At 35.4% G+C, this 20,607-nt stretch overlaps 3 protein-coding genes across 4 annotated transcripts; 2 read left to right on the forward strand and 1 right to left on the reverse strand.

Moving 5' to 3' along the window:
• The first annotated feature begins 380 nt into the window (after positions 1-380).
• Positions 381-6,198, forward strand: LOC116024993. The gene is made up of 5 exons (XM_031266043.1): positions 381-640; positions 961-1,028; positions 1,115-4,856; positions 5,146-5,200; positions 5,885-6,198. The coding sequence occupies exons 1-5, from the start codon at positions 484-486 to the stop codon at positions 6,027-6,029; spliced, it is 4,167 nt and encodes a 1,388-aa protein (XP_031121903.1). The 5' UTR covers positions 381-483; the 3' UTR covers positions 6,030-6,198.
• Positions 6,199-6,305: 107 nt separating this feature from the next.
• Positions 6,306-7,102, reverse strand: LOC116024995 (photosystem II core complex proteins psbY, chloroplastic). Its single transcript, XM_031266044.1, has one exon. The coding sequence runs from the start codon at positions 6,975-6,977 to the stop codon at positions 6,378-6,380; it is 600 nt and encodes a 199-aa protein (XP_031121904.1). The 5' UTR covers positions 6,978-7,102; the 3' UTR covers positions 6,306-6,377.
• A 6,336-nt stretch (positions 7,103-13,438) lies between these two features.
• LOC116025104 (ultraviolet-B receptor UVR8) lies at positions 13,439-17,792 on the forward strand. 2 transcript variants are annotated; one of them, XM_031266194.1, is made up of 7 exons: positions 13,439-13,718; positions 14,463-14,502; positions 14,629-14,916; positions 15,014-15,363; positions 15,460-15,861; positions 16,432-16,819; positions 17,313-17,792. In XM_031266194.1, exons 3-7 carry the CDS (start codon positions 14,692-14,694, stop codon positions 17,553-17,555), a joined length of 1,608 nt encoding a protein of 535 aa, XP_031122054.1. In that variant the 5' UTR covers positions 13,439-13,718; positions 14,463-14,502; positions 14,629-14,691; the 3' UTR covers positions 17,556-17,792. The 2 variants fall into 2 exon arrangements, with proteins under 2 accessions (XP_031122054.1, XP_031122055.1); XM_031266195.1 differs by having other exon boundaries at positions 13,459-13,564.
• Positions 17,793-20,607: the final 2,815 nt, after the last annotated feature.

Raw genomic sequence — 20,607 nt, forward strand, 5'->3', positions numbered from 1 at the left:
TGTAGTTTGTACTTGAAGACATTCAAAAATTAGCTAATGACTTCTCTAAAATTAACTTTATGTTTGTTTTTTATTAATTTTATGTTTGTTAAGTGACTTGCTAATACGATAACTTATTTGTTGATCGGAATGCTATCTTCAATGCCGGTTGTAGAGAGTGGACAAATAGCCCTCCTGTTTTCCTTCCTGTTGCCGTATCGGCTAATGCTACTTAATGAAAATTTGAAGTTTATTTTAAAAAAAATCCATCTATTTCGATTTTATTTTTTAATTAATTAAAGCTCTCCGTAAAAAAAATTTCATACTAAAACCCTCCGTGAAAGTACCGAAACGGCGACCACTATAAATACCGCATAAGCAGAACAGCCGAAGCCTAAAACCACAGCAAAACCTCCATGGCATGATTACAGTTTCCAGAGCTGCTTATTGAGCTTCCCCCACCCATCTAATAGCGGCTCTCAGGATTCAGTTCCCTGATAATCAATGGCGAAACGACGTCGGGAGGAGGCGGATTCCGATGACGGCGCGGCAATCGTTGCGGCACCGGCGACATCGTACAATTCTGTTTTCATCGACACCGACCTCGATACGCACCTTGCCATGATGGTATCCGACCTCGACACTGTCTCTGATCTCAAAAGTAAGCCCCCAATCCCCTATAGAAATGATGTTTATAGTTTTCTAACGTAGGTTAAAGTGCGTAGATAGTACATGGGATATTGATTAGGTAGGTTATAAGTTATAATCTGCATTTGTTTTTCAAATTTTTTGCGGTTAATGAGAAATTGTTAGGGTTAGTTTATCATTTATTGTTGATATTGTATTGATTTTGGTGTGAGTTAGATAGTTGAGAGAGAAATATTTGGCATTGAGTTATGTTGGATTGCACTAAGCTGTGAGTGTTTGATGAATCTACTGCTTTGACATTAAGGTTAATGCTTTAGTGTTTCCGGTATGCAGAGAAGATAGTGTTGGAACACTTGCAGTGTTTACCTGAGATGGGAGAGATAAAGATCCATTCTGTGAAGGTATGCTGCTCTGGCATGTGTTTTCATGCTAAATGTTCCCCTTTTGATTAATTTTTCATCCTTGTGCTCTCTTGTAATCCTGGCAGGTGAAACGGAAAGGGAGATTCTATCATCTGCCTGATTCAATGCTTGTTAAGACTGCATTTCAAGGAACCCAGAGAAATTGGTTCCTTTATGTCACTGGTTCTATTTCGGTGGATCAGATCTCCAACAAAACGGGTGATATGCATGATGGTAACAACCAAGTAGGGTTACTTTGCATAAAAAATTATGCTGAAGATGTTTCGGACTATGTTCTTCCAGACGATCCTTCAAAAGCCTTGGTTCTAAGGGATACTACTGTTGCAGTCCCAGCTGACTTGGGGATGGACATTAGACAGGGAAAAGATGAGTGCCGTGGAGATTTGTCCTCCGCTCAGAAAAAGATAGTGTCTAGACCAATTGATCAAGAGAAGGCATTCACCACTCCTAGCCATGAGCTGAAGGACTATAAGTCCAGTGATAGTTCAAAGGGAATACCTGTAGAAGGTCCTTTGGCTAAAAGACAGAAATTGAAGCAGGGGGAAGATGCACCTCATAAACCTGTTCTTGAAGGTGGCAATGATTCACAGAACTTTCAAACTGTCAGAAATGAAAATACATCAGCAAATGACAATGAAGGAGTTCCAGTTCACATAAAAAAGAAAGGAAAGTCTGGTGCTAGAAGGAAACGTACTCACGATGAGACTGGTTCAGAAGTGTCTAGTGTAAGGAATAACAAAGCCAAAAATAAAGACAACATGCTTACAGAAGTAGCAGAATCTGGGTCGGCTGCACTGCAAAACGAGGGAGAGAATACATTAGAAACTAGAATTGCTGAGGATTCAATGGAACACAAGCAAGAAACATTAGTGGTGGGTCCAAATGCTTTAAAAGAATCTTTAGAAAATGGAAATTTTAGATCTGATTCAGAGCATAAGGAGAGCAAAAGTAATGCAAAAAAGACCTTATTAGCCTCTGATGATGGGATAGTAATGTCTATGCATTCTTCTCAAAATATTGAGATGGAAAGGAGACTGGAAACAAACTCAGGAGTTGCTCTTAACAGTTCAGATAATTCTTTCGGTGCTGCCCACACTACTATATGTACTCAATCTGAAGTAAATGAAAAAACATCATCAAGGAAAAGTCACTTTGCCAACTCTAAAGAATGTCCACCACCGGTCAATGAAGAGCATCAGACTAAAGATACTAGCATCTTTCATCCTACACATGAAAGTGTTGTGTCCAACAGTCCAAGGCTCAAGACTGATCTTCCTAATATAATTGAAGAGCAGAATTTATTACCAGATAATTATGTCGAAACTGTGTATTCTCCAAAACCTAAGCCATCAGATCAGAGTGAAAAAGTTACAAGTTCGAAACATCTATTACCTTCTTCTGACTTGTCAGTTGACAAAGGAGTTGTAGAACATGACAATAAACGGAAGAAGAAGAAGAAGAAGTCTAATGCAAGAATTCAACAGGAGTCAGAGATTAAACACTATGACGAGCCTAATAGTAATACTTCAATATCTGTGTTGAATTTCACTGCTGATCATGCAACTGATGAGATTATGAAAGATGAAAGCAGCATTCCTGAGAATGGATCAGATAAGACCGACAAGGAAAGAACCGTGCCAGAGATTGAAGCAGATGCCACTAACAAGGTTGGAAATGATAGCAAAGTTTTGGTGACCTGTGATCTTGAAGTGACTGCCTCTGAAATATGCCCACCTTCAGACCATGTTCAAGCAGATGTGAATACTAAGGGGGGAACAAAGCATGACAAGAAACCTAAGAAAATGAAGTCCAAGGGGTTGAGTGCAAGTATTCAGTTTGAGCCAGATGTAGTTAATACTGATCAGGCAACTGTGTTGAAATTATCCACTGATGATTATGGGAATGATGAGACTAGGAAAACTGAAATCACGGTGCCCCAAATCGAAGCAGATCATCATAACATGATTGAGAAAGAGGGAAAGTTGCCAGAGACCTGTGAACCTGATATGAAAATGCCTGAAATGTGTCTACCCTCGCATCATGGGAATGAAGAGACTGCAAACCTCTCATCTAAATTGGATGCTATTCAGAGGACTGAAGACGGAAATACTGAAAGAACTAAGAGGAAGAGAAAAAGTGCCAAGAAGATAGCAGGAAAAACTCAGTATAAATTAGAGGAGGCAGATGTAGATCTGGTGAGTGGAATTTCATCAGCTGCAGTAAATGTGGAAGCTAGTGAACCCGTGACTCAAGATACTGCAAAAACTGAAGGCTTGATGCCTCATGTCCGGACTGGTCAGACAACAACATTGGAGAAAGGGGACTCATCTGCAAAAGATGTAGATATGCAATTAGAAAATTGCGTATCTCCGGTTTGTGGAAAAGCAGATATGATCTCTGAACAACTGGAAACAGTGTCTAGAGCTGAGCTTTCTAATGCCAATGCCACTGAAAAACATGAAAACACTGGTGGAAGTCAAAAGAGAAGAAACTCAAAGAAGTCTCTTACAACAAAAAAAGATTCTAGTTTGGATCCTGCAAATGTTACTTTGGGGGTCTCTCCAGATCTCCCCACCGTTGACCTTTTTATTGATGGATCTAAGGACCAGAGCCACTTGAACGGCATGGAAATAAAAAATGCATCAGGAGGACTAGTTGATACTAAAGCTGCAGGTTCTCATGTAGAAATTGATAAAGTTAATGAGAGTGAGGCAGAACATCTACCTGCTAAGAAAGTACTTAATGAGAATGGACCTTTGCAGGTGATTCAAACTGGTAAAAGTCAGTTGGATGAAGAAAATACAGAAAAGAAGGCAAAAAAAAAGAAAAAAAGGAATAGCAGTATTGGTGGGCAGAGCCATTCAGTTTTGGCTAAGAATGATCATGAAGTTGGTGTTGAAGTATCAAATGACAATGTGTCGGTCATGCACCATTCGTCTAATGTTGCTGAGGTGTCAGGAACAGCTAAAGATGATCATGTTGCCCAAGTTGCTGTTACTGATGCTGAGCTTGTGGAAGGTGCTGGCAATAGTGGACAGGCCCCAGGAAATCCCGAGGATAATAGTCGGGTGGAGCTACAAACCGAAGTCAGTACTGATAATTGTGGAGCAGTTAACTTCAGGAGCTACTTTGTTCCTGGCTCACAACAACGCCAGGGTGTTTCTTCTGATAAGGTGAAGAAATCAGTGAAATCAAAGAGGGAGAATAAAGCAGGGAAGAAATCTGTAAAAGGGGGCTTGGTGAACTCACTAGCTAAGGATGAGAATGTGAATCCTGAATATAAGCATAGCAGTAGCACTGAACTTGGAAAGTCAAAGTATGATAAACAGTCTAAGGTTAAGCTTCAGTCCAATCAGAATTCCCTAAATGTAGCAGAAACCGAGATAAAGGGACTAGCCTACTCTAATGATAATAGGAGCAATACTCTTCAGGAGGCTGGAAACCCTGCTGTTCATGGTTCAGAGAACCCAAAGGATGCTTTGGCTTCTGCATTTGAGAATAACATATCTTTTGATGAATCAATCTCAACATCAAGCCCAACGCATTCTCAAAAATTTCCCCAATGTAAAACAGATAGATCACAGTCAGGCTCAAATCACAAGAGTTTGTCTAGTAAACAGGTTACTGATAAGATTACAGGGGTTATTACTTCACCAAGTGCTGCTCTTAGGGATGATGGATCTGGTAATTATTGTGATGACAATGGGGCTGGAAATTCTGATGCCAGCACTCGAACTCCATCCGATTCTTCATCATCTGGCTTTTCAGTTGGTGGAAGTGAATTAAGTCATCATTCTTCCAGAAACGGTACTTTAGAAATTTGAACTCTTCATTGTCCTCCTACTTTCTCCTTGGTATTGTAGAGTCATTATAGGATTCCATTTTCCACTCCACTATCAAAGCGCACACCAGAATAATGATGGAGAATGTATATTACTAATAAAATAGGGAAAAAAACAGAGGAAAATCTCCCCTTCTTTTTGCTTGGTGTCCATTTTATTTTAGTTATGTACTTGCAATTTATTCAAGATAGTTACAAATCAAAAGCGTTTTACAATTTCAGCTGATCTTTTTCATTGCCATCTTGATTTGATAGGAGCCAATGGTGCGAAAAGGAACAAGAGTCATGGGGAGCGTAACATTAAATCAAAGTAAGTTTGATATTTTATCCTTCACCTCTGAAAGACATGATTGGATTTAAGTAATTCTTGATGCATCTTTTTGTTTTGTATTATTATTTTGGGTTGGGGGTGCCTTCACACATTACCAGTTTGACTTGTTTGTTCATTACTTATATAGTTGGATGCCTTGTTGACAAATTTCATGGAGGTTTATGATTTATTTTTTATTTTTTATTTTTAGTTTAAAACTTCAACGTACTGGCTTAATTTTTATTTTTTAAAAAAATTCTGGGTTTCTTGTTATCACTCAGGCTAGCATGCTTATATGCCCTTGGGTTTCATATTTTAATAATCTTTTCATAGGATTGCCCTCTACTCTTCAGTTTTCACATCAAAATCACACTGCATCTTGTAGAAATAACATCAGTGGCAAGACATTAGTCTCTAGGAATACTTTTAAAGCCAAGTCAGCTTGTGTATAGTCTTGTATAAAATTGTGTTTGCAAATAGCATTACTCAAATTAAAATTAGTTCTGTTTAGATTGTTCACTCACAAGCAATGTTGCAAAAATCGCGCCTAATCGGCGCCTAGGCGTTGGCCGGCGCCCAAAGAAGTGAAGGAACACCTAGCGATTTTTGCAACCTTGTTCACAAGTTGGTGTTATTTTACTTGTTAAACTCCCATTGCTCATGAAATACTGTGTATTTCAACAGCCTTTCAAGTGCGAAGAACTTAACCATGGATGTGATTCTGAGAAGCTCTAGACGATTCAAGAAGGCCAAGATGACAGCTACTCAACTCCAACTTGAAACTGACAGCAAGGCTATTGATTTTGTTCCAGACAGTGAACCAAACTAGTAATGACTTAAGATTTTTTTTTCCTATGGAAACCTTTTCATACTCTCTGGGGGGAAAATGGAGGACCTCTTGATTTATGTGTTGACACTCTATTTCTTATGAAAACATCTTTTGAAAAAAAGAATTGTTTTTGTTTTCTTTGAGTCTAATATCCAAGATTCGTGCACCATGTTAATGTGTTCTGATTTACTGGTTTAAGAATTTTTTTCCCTTTTCAATTAAGTATTGAAGTATCACACATAGATTTCAAGAATCACCAGAGTAATTAAGCTGGTCTTCAAAAAAGAAAAAGTTGATTGATATTTGATACATACAAAATACTTGAGAAGTACATGTAAAGCAGGACTATTATTCTGATCTCATCCTGTTGAGCTGGTTCAGAGCAGGCTGCAAAATGTTGTAACCCACCCAGAGCAGAGCCGGGGCGACCACAATGAGCAAGAGTTGGCCCCTGCTGTCGTTGGCAGCATCGGCCAGTGCCGCCACTTCACTGGCGGCTGATGCGGCGTAGGGGTGAATGAACTGGGCGGCAGTCAGGCCGCCAAGCCCGAGCCCGATGATCACACCCTTGGTGCTCCTCATTTTGTTGATCTGGTTCAGTGCAGGCTGGAGGATGTTGAAGAGCACCCAAGCTATGGCTGGGATGATGGGCAGCAAGAGTGCCAGCCCACGGTTGTCTCCATCGGCAGCTATCTCCGCTATCTGCTGGGCGGCGAAAGCCGGCTCAGACACACTCAGGGCGGAGAAGATCGCCCCGGCCAGGGCTGTTCCGGTGAGGGCAGATGAAACAACAGACTTGTCTGTGTTGCAGGCTGAGAGTCCCTTGGGAAGGTTTTTCATGGAGAGAAGTGAGATGATGGGTTTTGGCTTGACAGGGTTAATGGACGCTTTGGCTGTGGTTAAGCTCTTGGCATTGAGCATGGCGGTTGTAGCAATGGTGGCTGCCATTTTTGCACAAGAAATGGGTGGGAAGCTGAGAGAATGCACTGAAGTGAATAAACCACCCTGTAATGGTGTTTTGGGGAATAGGAAAATGGAATATAGAATGAGATGACAGGAGATCCAATCAGAAATTGGATTCAAGATTGTGGTCTTATCCTAAAGCTGTGATTGGAGAGCTTTCCACCTCATATTTGATACCCCTACCAATACTTCCTTATCGTCACTTCTTGAACTGGAAAATCGTGTTTCTGAATGTGCTGATCACAACTCACAAGCTCTATAATTGGGCCTTGAGAGTAATTTTGATCACCTTTTGGGCTCCAACATTAACCAAATTATGTCATGAGCATGGCCCATTTTTCTTCCCAATCTGGACTAGGTCCATCTTGTGACAAATTATACGATAGATCATTGATAAATGTTTATTTTTAGTATATTGAATGTTCATTTCACTATCTAAAAATGAATTTTTAGTACACTAAAAATAAATATTTAAAAAATATATATTTAATGTACTAAAAATGAATCTTATGTTTAGTGGTCGACTATATAATAATTGTCATATTACAAAATGGATCTTTTTTTTTTCTTTTTTTTTCTTTTTCTTTTTTTTCAGTTGCAAAATGGATCTTTGATACAAGTTGATTTTTAATATGTTATACATGTTTATTTGAACATCTAGTAGAGCCTAGGTCTATGATGTAATTTGTCTTTTCTTGCAACCAAAGGCGAGCATAGCCACAAGTCGAATGTTGTCTTTGAACACCGGAAAGCGAACAATATTACGTCGAACAACCAAGGAAACCTGAATATATGCTTGGTGATCAATACCTTAGAATGTAAATTTAAAACATAATAAAATATGGTGTGTGTTTCCTAACTAGAGATATTTTTCATTATTTTTAGAAATGAAAAACTATAAAAAGAAAAAAAATGTGTTTACTTTATATTTATCTAATTTGAAAAATAACGTAAAAAATTTGTTTGTTGTCTTAAAATTTAGGAGAGTTTTCGCCTGCCTTAAAATTTATGAAAATTACTTTGATGCCACTAAAAGTTTGATACTCTATCTAGCATGAATAAAAATAAATAAAATTACTTTTAGTGTACAATTGACTGATCGAAAAATTATATTGGGAGTATTTGGTAAATAGTTGTTAGCTAATAGTTATTAGTTGATTGAGTTAGTGATTTGGTAAATTAGCTGGTACTCCTGGTAGCTGATTACATGGCAAAATGACTTTCTCAAAAAGCTGATTAAAAAAAAAAGTTGTTTTGAAAAACTTTTTGAATTTTAACGTTTTAAAACAATAAGCTGTTACAAAAAGTTAATTGATCAAATAATTATACTGATTGTTTAACTAAATCAAATAAGTCAAAATTAACTAATAAATATTAAGCATGGAATCAATAAAAAAATATAGTAAACATAATAAAATAGTATGGCCACTGCTACAAGTCATTGCCTCAACTAGCCAATTCCTGTACGCAATGAATTCATATTGCCTGTCAGAATGACACAGTAACCTGCTTGGGAGAACATGCGATTGCGTACTTAATGCCCTAAAGAGAAGTCCAACGTTGTCTTTGAACGAGAAAAGCTCCTGTATATAGTATATTCTCAAATATCATATCACCTCACATTTTACCTATTTAATTTTTTCCATACAACATTTAATTTGGTATCTTCATAAGGTAAAACTAATCATGATTCGCCACTAATCATATTCGTAAAGTTTCACTCTTACTTTAAAAAACATAGCATAGAATCTTTTAACATGATATATGCAATTATAATGTAAGAATAAATTTAAAATATGATAACAACCAACACGCATTTTGCAAAATTTTGTGGAATAAAAATCTCTAAATCGGCACAATAGTTGTTGTGTTTCCAATCCTCCAACACTCAAACTCCTTAAAATATATAAATTTTCTTGGAGAGTAATTCAGTTGAGAAGTTGTATTTAAAACTTATTTTTAAGGACATGATAGGAGTTTGAATCCTGTCACGGACGGTATAAAAATTGGGTTTCCAGAGTTAGATTAAGTCTGGACATTTTGTGAGTAGATATATACAATTTTGTGTGGGGGTGTTGAAGCAAGCTCTTGAATTAGGGTTGAGATGAGCTCCTTATGCATAAAAGTGTATACTTTGATGTTTAGTCTTTAAGTTGGTTCATGGCCTTGTGGGATTCAGGAATTAGTCCAGTGAAGTTGGGATACTGGGTAGGATTAAGCTCCTTTGCATAGAAGTGAATTAATCCAGCGAAGTTGGGATACATGGTTAAGTACAAAATTGATTCTTGGAGCTAGTTCATCGGGTCCAGGAATTAATTAGTCTAGAATCAAAATAAATTCACACAACCTATTATAGGGTGCATTATGTGTCTAAAATATTAGATTGTGTACATTCATTTAATAGTTTGCACATTCTTACCCAGTTTTTAATTGAACGCAAACCTATATATATAATTGCACGTTTGTCAAATGTACGTGTTTCATTTCTTATATTTTTGTTTTCCATTACTCTGCTACTTATACCAGGAAGTCATGATATAAAAAAAAATATTTTTAATTTAGTGGTATTAAAAAAAAAAAAAAAAAAAACTAACCCTCCCTCTTTCCTCTAAAAAAATAAAATTAAAAAAGAAAAAGAAAAAAGAAAACCTTCAATTGTATGCAAATATATGCACTTCTCATTGAGCTGAGTGCAAGTCAAGATGTAACTCGGTTTCTAATACAAAGCTTGTCCACTATATGATTATTTGGACTGCAATTATTGTTGTCAATATAATATTCTATTTCTATAAATAAAGTATTATACACTTTACAATAATCTTATTTTAAAAAGTGTGTACGGTTCACTAAACAAACATCATTACAATTTTCAAGAGGTAATGAACAAATCTAATAAAGGAGTATTATTGGCTTTAAAATACTGAAAATGGATATGACTCAATATCCATCTCATCTATCAATAGAAATAAATAAAGTTTTAAAAGGGGTGACCGATGAATATGTGGAATATGATTCTCATACGAGAAGGTTATAAATGCATAAAATATTGAATAAGGGATATGACTCAATATCCATCTCATTTATTAATAAGAATAAATAGAGTTGGGGGCAACTCATCCATGTTGCTCATTAGGATGGTTTACCTCCTTGTAGTTCTTTACCTACTGGGTCATAATGCGAGGTTTATTCAATACACACCTATTAGTAGTGGCTGTACGTTTTCCTCGTTACCCAAAAGAATAAATAAAGTTTAGAAAGATGTGTAAGTGTGTAAAACGTAATTCTTGCACCAGGATATTTTTTATGAGTTCGATTCCTGCCAGCACCCTAGCATCTTGGTTTGTGGGCTATTATTACATATAAGTAAGATTCTTTGTGAGTTATTACTTATTACACCCTCGGATAGAGATTGAAAGTTTTCATTGTCACAAAAATAAAACTAATAAAAATGAAACAAAAATAAATAAATAATGGAAGATATATTTAAATATTTGTAAGCTACTTGAAAGTAGGGTAAAGGCAAGGAGATAAGCCAATGGGAAGAAACACAAAAAGGGTTTGAAACTTTGATTACAATAAAGAAGAGGCTTACAAGTTATTGACTAAAATGGCATCCAAGCATCCTTACATGCAGGATGAAGTTATTGGATTCTTCTTTTTGGTGAATTTTGAATTGATTGTTACTTTAGACAAATGAATATTGCAGTAAATATTCACTTGCTCCCCAATTATATATGTCTCATGTTTTGGCTTTTCCTGTTGCAACAACGAGTTAAAAAAGAGTTTTAAAAAAGTAATGCTATATGTATTTTCATTTTTTACTCTTCAATAACATAACATGCTTTGATCGATTGATTTAAAAAAAAATGAGTCATAATTTTTATTTTGTCTTTTTCTTCTAATAATAAAATTAGATAATGTAGTTAAAGTTTTACTCTCTAAGAGTATACTTGTCATCTTTTTGAGCCAAAACTAGCTAGTATGACACCAAAGGACGGAGTTAATTGGAAGTACTTTAAATAAGTATTAATACAAAGTCTTAAAGTCAATAATGAGTCTAAATAATTCATAATAAAATTAGTATAAAGTTCAAAAATTCAAAATACTAAGATTTAATTAAACATAAAACTATTTATTATTATTATTGTTAGTTAATTTCATATTTTGTTCTAGATTTATAGGTGTCAATCCACTTTTAGTCAATTTTTTTCAAAACATCATCCTTTGATTCCAATATTATTGTGACATGACCATTTTTTTGTCCTTAATCAACAAAATCGTTTAAATTTCGTAAACTACAAGGACATTTAGGTCTTCAATTAAGCATTTTTTTTTCAAATGACACACTACCAATAAATAAGAAGATGACAAGTATTGAAGATGAAGACAATGACAATGTTACTCAAAAGAGAATTAATAAGACTTAGAAAAATTCAAACCAAAATTAGTATTTATTTAGACTATTGTTTTTAGACTAAGTATTTAGACTAGCGTTATTACAAAGTTGCAAACATTTATTTTAGTGATAATTATAATCAATATCTCATATATTATCTTGCCCTCATATACTTTGAATTACTAATTTAAATAAACAAATTTAACATTCAATTACATATGCATAAATATCTCCTATATATATAATCTTGCATTGATATACTTTGAAGTGATTATTTATAAATAATCATTGACATTATTTATCTGCGCAATGCGCATGAAAAACTAGCACTATGAATATGTTAGTGTATTAAAAATTACAATATAAAATTTAACATTAACTTTGGTAAATTAATTAGCCAAATTATATATATAACATTCAAAATTGAGCATAAAAAATTATAAAATAAGAAATCTTAAAAATTCATTTTCTTGCATTTTTAAAACAAATGATCAATATATAGAACTAGGTTTCTTGTGATAATTATGTGGACTAATTTGATCTATTCATCTAGGATGATCAATGACTAAAAATGACGGGACCAATTTTATAAATATTAGTATAAGAAAATTGAATAAACTTATGGATTCTATGCATTTATTTCTTTAGCGGGCGTTTGGTTCAAGGGATTTGAGATTTCCTTAGTAATCTGAGAAAGATAGTGTTAGATTACCATGTTTGGTTTAGATAATCTTAGATGGAAGGTAATATAAGGTTACTGCCACGTAGGAAATGGAGGTATATTTGAGGTAATCTGATTACCAAGTTTTGTTTAGGTAATGTGAGATTACTTTTGCATACTAACACCAGTAACTCAATTACACATGAGACACTATCAACAAAAAAGAAGTGGACAAGCAATGAAGACGAAGATAATGACAAATCTATCCAAAAGCGAATTAACAAAACTTATAGTAGTTCCAACCAAAAGTAGTATCTACTATCCAATACCATATCAACTACAATAAGTATTTAGATAATTATTTTTAGAAAAATACAAATTAAATAATAATTTTAATGTCAATTATAATGAAATTCTCATATATAATCTTACATTGATATATTTTGAATTACTTATTTAAATACAATTTTGGACATTAAATTAACCGCTCAATGCGAGTGTAAAACTAATTTATCTTGATACACATATATAATTACTATCATTCGTCAATATGAGATTATGAGATGAGTCATTGATGACCAATGACTCGAAAATAAATAAAGAGAAAAAAACATAATTGTATTCTCATAACTATTACGAATTTTAGATATGTATTGTGCAAAGTTTCAAAGTGTATTCATTGATACGTTGCAGTGCAACCAACAGTGCAACCAACAGTGCACTTTTACAGATCTAAAGTGCACTGTTAAAGAGAAAAAAGTATAATTGTATTCTCATAATTATTACGAATTTTAGATATTGTGCAAAGTTTCAAAGTGTATTCATTGATACGTTACACTGCAACCAACTTGAGTGCACTTTTACAGACCTAGAGTGCAACCAACAAGTCTTTTTTTTTTCCTTTGAGTACTATTGACTCTGTTATAATGCAGTATCTGTTCATAACTACTTTTTCAATCTATTGAATCACAAAGAGTCAATATCGTCTTCACTGATACTCGAACCCACCCTTCCATATTGGAGTACAACCGGATTATTCAATGAACTTACGATCCCATATAATTACATAAGCGCTACAACAAATGTTCCAAGTCCAAATTTGTATAATAATCCTTAAATAAATGAGATCATTCATAATAAGAGTTACACATTTTATCATAAATTATTAAAATATTAGGATTTTCGTACCTCAATTATAATCCTAGGGGTTTTCCAAAAAAAATTATAATCCTAGGGGGCAAAAAAATAAATAAATTATAATCCTAACCAAACATTATTACATTAAGGAATTTTTTTGTATAAAACTCCTATGCAAATGGCCATGCTGGAGACTCGTGTATATTAGCACAGGCAGAAAGAGACACCTCATCATCTCTATCTTTGGTTCAATCCTTCCCCATTAGAGAAAATAAAGCTAACACTACAATATATACACATCATTTCATCATTCATTCCGCATATAAAACTTCTCCTCCTCTCTCTCTCTCTCTCTCTCTCTCAAACTTCTCTGTCAAGGTCTCTTTTTCTTCTATTGACCCTTTTGATCTGACTATTACCCACTTGCGCTTGATTAGAATTGCACAGATTTTTGGTGATTTTACAAACAAAGGCAGAAAATTTTGGGAAGATTTCGCATGGGTTTTGAGGAATCTTGGGGTCTCTGTTTAATGTAATTTTTGTTCCTTAATTTTCTGTTCCTTGGATCTGTAATGATCGCAATGCAAAGAATCGATACATACCCGTGTTCTCTTTTTGGACTTTATTGCATATATTCTCAATTTTTTTTGCTCTCCTCTCGGACGATGAATTGAATTGACGGTGGTTTTTCGTGGATTATTTGATGATGTTTTGAGACCCGGATCACCAAAGATCAAATTTTTATCTGTCATGTCTGGTGTGGGTTGTGAGTTTTTGACTGTTTCGTGAGTAGGACACACTTGTGTGAAATAGTATACTTGTTTGGGCGTGGAAAATTCTTTTCTTTTTCTGGGTATAGAATATGCTCCATGGAAAGATTGGTATTCTTCACGTAACAGTTTTCCTTGCCTTTCATGTATCTACAACCTCCTGATATTGGTTTCTTGTTTGAGTGTGTTTGTGTTGCGTGCTGTTGAATATCTGGGCATTTCTTGACTTTTGGCTAGTTAAAATGAGTTTCTTTTTCGAGTTTTAGATGGTTTGATCCAATTGTGAGTTCACTTTGTTGGTTTTGTTTTCTTGTGAGGTTATGATCTTGTGGACTGTTAACTATTTGGGACATTTCTGACCTGGGAATCAATTTTAGTGCACAGAGGATGTTTTATTGTTTTCTGAATTGTTGTTTTAGTATTCTATTGGTCAGTTAATTGTTGTCAGTAAGCAGTATTGAGAATTTAAAGATATATCTAGTGATGATGGTTTATTGTGGTTGTAGGCTTGAAGCTGCAAATTATTCTATCAGCCTTTAGTTTAAGGTAATTATTTGCATTTGGATTACTACTAGTAGCAAAGCTAAAAATGGAAATTTGGTTTAGATAACATGTCTCATTCAACATTGGGAGTAATGTGGTTTTGGTGTAATGTTCTTGTTTGGTTTTTAGGACTAGTTGAGATCTTCAGTCTCCCCTGCTCAGATTAGGGCACTGCAGAGTAGAGCAGTGCCCATGGACACCACAGCGAGTGAAACCCCGAGTGTTCAATACTGTAACATTGCCGAGCAACCCATTGCTACTCTTGTGACCTCTCCCGTGCCAACGTTTCAAAAACAACAGAGGCATTGTTTTGGAAACACTCGTCCTGGGGAGTTCCCGTTGTCTGCCAATCCCTCCATTGTCCTTCATGTCCTTACCGGGTGTAATTTGGATCCACAGGACCTCGCGATACTAGAGGCATGTGTTTCTTCCTTTTAGTATCTTTGAAGTGCACTATGTTTGGCTTGAGAATTGATGTTGCTCTGCTGATTTGAATTATAATGTGGTTTTGCAGGCCACTTGTTCGTTCTTCAGGCAGCCTGCACACTTCCCGCCTGATTTTCAGCTCTCTTTAGCAGAGCTGGCAGCTCTAGATATGTGCCATAAGAGAGCTGTATTTAAGCCAATGACCGAAGAAGAACAGCAAGATTTGAAGCAAAGATGTGGGGGCTCGTGGAAGCTTGTCCTGAGATATTTGCTGGCCGGGGAAGCATGTTCAAGGCGAGAGTCCTCACAAGCAATAGCAGGCCCCGGGCATAGTATTGCAGTGACTTCAAAAGGAGTCGTATATGCATTTGGCTCTAACAACTCGGGGCAGCTTGGTGTTGGAACCACCGAGGAGGAGTGGAGGCCACGCCATATTAGGTTGATACTTTGTAGTCTTGTAATAGGGCCTCATGCCGTAAGAGTAGAGTTCTCGAGGGTTTCAAAGAGAACTTAATACAGCTTGCTATGATGCAGATCTCTGCAAGGCATCCGCATTATTCATGCAGCAGTTGGAGCTGGCCGGACAATGCTGATTAGTGATGCTGGAAGGGTTTATGCTTTCGGTAAGGACTCCTTTGGTGAAGCTGATTATGGAGTCCAAGGGAATAAAACAGTAACTACCCCACAGTTGGTAGAATCTTTGAAAGACATCTTTGTTGTACAAGCTGCAATTGGAAATTTCTTCACAGCCGTACTATCAAGAGAAGGAAGGGTTTACACATTTTGTTGGGGGAATGAACATAAACTCGGTCACCAAACAGAGCCAACTGATTTGGAGCCCCGCCCTTTGCTTGGGGCACTCGAGAATATACCAGTTGTGCAAATCGCAGCAGGATACTGCTACCTTCTTGCTTTGGCTTGTCAACCTAGTGGAATGTGAGCTCCCTATTCATTTTGTAGATTGAGAATGTTTCTCGAGATTCATGCTTCTTTTGCGGTTATTTTATAGATTGAGAAAAAAGGGAAATGTTTGCAATGGGTGGTTATTTTCAGGGGAAGGGCTCCAACCCGTTATCAGTTGTTCTTCTTTGTTTCTTTTTCTTTTTTCCTTCTTACTTTCGAACAAATTTAACCTTGGCATTAATGGGTATTCTTGCCATGGTAAGCCAATATGACCCGAGATGATTCCAGTGACATAGGGAACCAGAATAGCTTCATAGTTGTATAAAAAGATAAGCTTTTTATGGATATCTTAATTATATTGATCATTCATGATGAAAATTTTAAGCTTTTCACTTTAAGGAATTATGCATCTCTATATTAGTCTTCATATGTTTTCTTGAACATGCATCATCATGCTAGAATCCAGGACTGAATTTTTTCCTCTTTTTTTTTTTTTGTTTACCTGACTGAATTTCCTGGTTTCTTAAAAACCAGTACAATTATAAGCATAAAATAATGGCTTGAAATGGTTACTGAAATGTTCTTGCCTTTTGATGATATTAGGTCTGTATATTCTGTTGGTTGTGGTTTGGGTGGAAAGCTCGGTCATGGTACTCGGACTGATGAGAAGGTCCCTAGGTTAATTGAACAGTTTCGAACTTTGAATCTTCAACCAGTAGTGGTTGCAGCCGGAGCTTGGCATGCTGCAGTGGTCGGGAAAGATGGAAGGGTCTGTACCTGGGGCTGGGGCCGTTATGGATGCTTAGGTCACGGGAATGAAGATTGTGAATCGGCTCCTAAGGTGGTGGAAGCTCTGAGTAACATTAAAGCTGTTCACGTTGCTACGGGAGACTATACGACTTTCGTGGTTTCTGAAGATGGCGATGTCTATTCATTTGGTTGTGGAGAGTCGTCTAGTCTTGGACACAATGGTGTCGTGGCCGATGGACAGGTTTGGCTTTGACCCTTAATTAGGTTATGTTTGCTTAAGATAGAGATATATTCCTTCGGGTTTATGTTTAGTTATCACCTGCAACTAGTAATTTGATTTAGGTGTTAACGTTATTAATTGAAGTCAAAGTGGCTTAGTTTCACCCGCATTGCAACCAACAATTGCTCACTAAATAGACTATGAAAGTCATATTATGAAAGCTTTTCAGCCGGGTTTTACTATGTTTGTTTCGGTTTTCTCAGTCATGATAGGTTATGTTTGCTTAAGATAGAGATATACTCCTTCGGGTTTATGTTTAGTGTTTATCACCTGCAACGAGTAAATTGCGAGTAAATATATAAACTTATTGAACTTGTTGCATGCGGGTGACAGGGTGAGGAGGATGTAACGGGGAAAAATGTCATATCCCGAAAACTTAGCCCATGCTATTTTGTATAAATGCAGTGTTCTAAGTGCTAAGGTTTCTGTGTATAATGCCTGCCTCGATTTTCAGGTAAATAGGCACTCGAATATCTTAAGCCCCGAGCTCGTGACATCACTGAAGCAGGTGAACGAGAGGGTTGTACAGATAAGTCTTACCAATTCGATATACTGGAACGCGCACACATTTGCGCTCACAGAATCTGGTAAGCTCTTCGCCTTTGGGGCGGGCGATAAAGGGCAGCTGGGCGTCGCACTTGCTGCCAACCAAACCGAAAGGGCTAACCCGGAGCGCGTGGAAGTTGATCTCAGTTAACCATTGATCAGATATGTGTAGTCTGTCTAGTTTGTCATCCCATCCTAATTAGCCCTCCTCATGCTTTGCTGCATATGCTGTTTATATCCTCTCCATGTCCATTGTGTAAATAGAAACAAAAGAATATTTGTGAATAAGCTAGGCTTTAAGATTTGACAATTAACCTTAAAAAAATTTATTGGCTATTCAGCCACATGCAGTAAATAGCTGATACATTTGTTCAGGTTGTTGATTTTACTATTACTATCTTCTCTTTGATTTACATGAAAGTCTACCCGCTCTAGGTGAAACTTGTTTTGTGACCATAATCATCGAGATAGATACTAAGATGTGCTTTAGATGAAACTTGTTTTGTAACCATAATTAGCAAAAAACTATAAGGAAGTAGATAAGCTAGTTGCCCATGAGCCCAAGCTGCATAATTCAACTAGTCAATTTATCTAAAATAAGTTCATAAGTTTTGCTAATTTATCTAAAATAAGTTCATAAGTTTTGCTTTGTTAGCAGACACATGGTTCGAATGAGGACTTGCATGTCATTTGAGACGCATCTTACAATTTACATTCTCCACTAAATTCTTTAGGCATAGGTTCTTAGGTTTGAAATTCAAACTTATAAAGTGGACGTTGATCTAAAAAATATATAAATTCACTATTATAAATACATAGATTCGTTACTATTAGTACTATTTTTTATATACCTAGAGTATTATTTTTATGTATCTTGATCCATCATATAAGGTGACAATGGTCCCATATCCAAACACTAAGGCTACAATTATAACATCCAATAATTAATCCAAATCCAACTTAATATAATAAATGGGAATAACTTTCAACCATGTATTCCTCAAAATATCAAAACTCAAATGTGTCTATTCTTGATAGACTAGATTCACTCTCAACTTGAATTCTTATTTATGTTCACCTATTAAATCATTTGAAACAAGAAACAGGGTGTATCCAAAATTAGCATAAGTTAAGTTTCACTCCACCCCATAAAATATAGACTTAGATGTTTATATATTTTAAAAAATCATATACTCTTTCCAAAACCATATATTTATGATATAAGTTGCCAAATATGTTGATTGAGCTATCTGTGTTGGGCTGTGTACACTATCCAAATTGGAAATAACAGGCTTGGCAAAAAGAAAAGTCTTCACCATTTTCTAAGACTTTTGCAAGTGAACTTCTGTGAAGAACCCAGAAATAGTTCATGCAATGATGATTTAACATTGGCCCATAAATAAGAATCATTATACCATAGAACATGCAAGTGAATCATTGACATAAATTATATTTTTAATATATTAAAATTTTATTTTTTTAATACATTGAATGTTAATTATTTTTGTACTGAAGTATAACAAATAATCAATCTTCAGTATATTAAAAATTAACATTTATTCATGGTTCATATTATGGTCCACAGCATAATGAGTTTGGCGAAAAATAATATGTAATACACTAGAAATGAACTTTTAGTATAATACAAATAAATAAACAAACACACACACACACATATATAGAGTTCATCTTACAATGTAAACCATGGTCCACAATATATTATTTCTGCCATTTCTCCTTTACTTTTTTGACAAATTATTCTGTGTATTTGAGTCCAAAATACACAATTTGCATACTGAACATTCAATGTGTAAATTGTGAACATTCAGTATGTAAATGGATACGAGTCCACCTTCCCAGGTTCATGTATAACTATTGCACTTTTTTGGAGCAACGCAAACAACAAATATATGAGTACTTTTTAAGTACATCTAACGAATAATAACTATTAAACTTGTGACTTCCTACTCAAAATTATTGATTTATGTTGCTTGAATTTATAAGAATTAAAAGCTTGTCGTCGCTATCTAAAAGTGCACATCAAATGAGATTGTCTTATGATTCTAGCTAGTGAAGGATCACAAGGAGATAAATCAACTTATGTCGCCTATAGTTGATTGGCTTAAATCAATAATATCAATAGATACTCTCATGTAGAGTCAAATTTGAAAACTTTTGTTGAGTTATAAAGTGTTTGCAAAACAATAACAAAATATAAAATTGGTATTTAAAATGAAAATAACAGTTAATGTGGTTAGTACATGTTAATTTGTGGAGCCTACCCATCTACTTTTTGAAGACAAATTAGCCCTCATCAAGGTCTTCACCACCTTTGGTGCTCCTGTCTACACACATCCCTGTCACACACTTGCACTATTACAAAGAAATAAACTTTATTATTGTCTGCATATATAAGTCACACTAAACACTACATGTTTCAGTGCTTCCTATGACTTGATTTGCATGCTTTACCTACAAATCTGACCTATAATTGGAGTACAAGGTGTAGACTGTCGGCAGCACAGTTAAAACTATAATTAACCACCCGAAATACGAATGAACGAGTGGGTGGAACATAACTCTCGTACCTAAAAATTATGAGTTTGATTATTGTCAACATTTTTTAAATTATTCAATTCCGTCGCACAGGTTCGATCTTCTTAAGGCAGATTACCTTTGATCTCGTATGTGATTTGTGTACTATTACGCTAGAGCAATGTTTATCCTGTACACATACACCTCAGATAGACAGGAATGTACGGGTGCATATCTCTGAATAGTAGATGCGGATTTCCTTTGAAATAGCATTTGATGACCTAATTGAAAAGCTTTTCTTGCTTTGGATTAAGTTGCAATTAGGAGATTCAAGCATATGCTTTTCATAATGTTGATTGAGAAATTGGGGTTACTAAAGAATCGTATCACATGCAAGTCTTTTCTCTTGCTTTACATATCTTGGATCCGCAGCACGAATATATAAGTAATCAACAAGTACATCTCTTCGTACACTATAATTATTCCAATTATTTTATCTTATTTACCTCATTTGATTTACTAGAAAATGTACTGCACAACTTAAAATGTGTCATCTGAGTGAAATTCTTCATATGATCTTAGTCGACAAAATATTATAAAATAATAAATCAGTCTTGCTCATATTAATTGGAATTGATTGATTGATTCAAATAAAAAAAAAAAATTAA

Source organism: Ipomoea triloba, chromosome 7, assembly GCF_003576645.1.
Source record: "Ipomoea triloba cultivar NCNSP0323 chromosome 7, ASM357664v1".
NCBI lineage: Eukaryota > Viridiplantae > Streptophyta > Magnoliopsida > Solanales > Convolvulaceae > Ipomoea > Ipomoea triloba.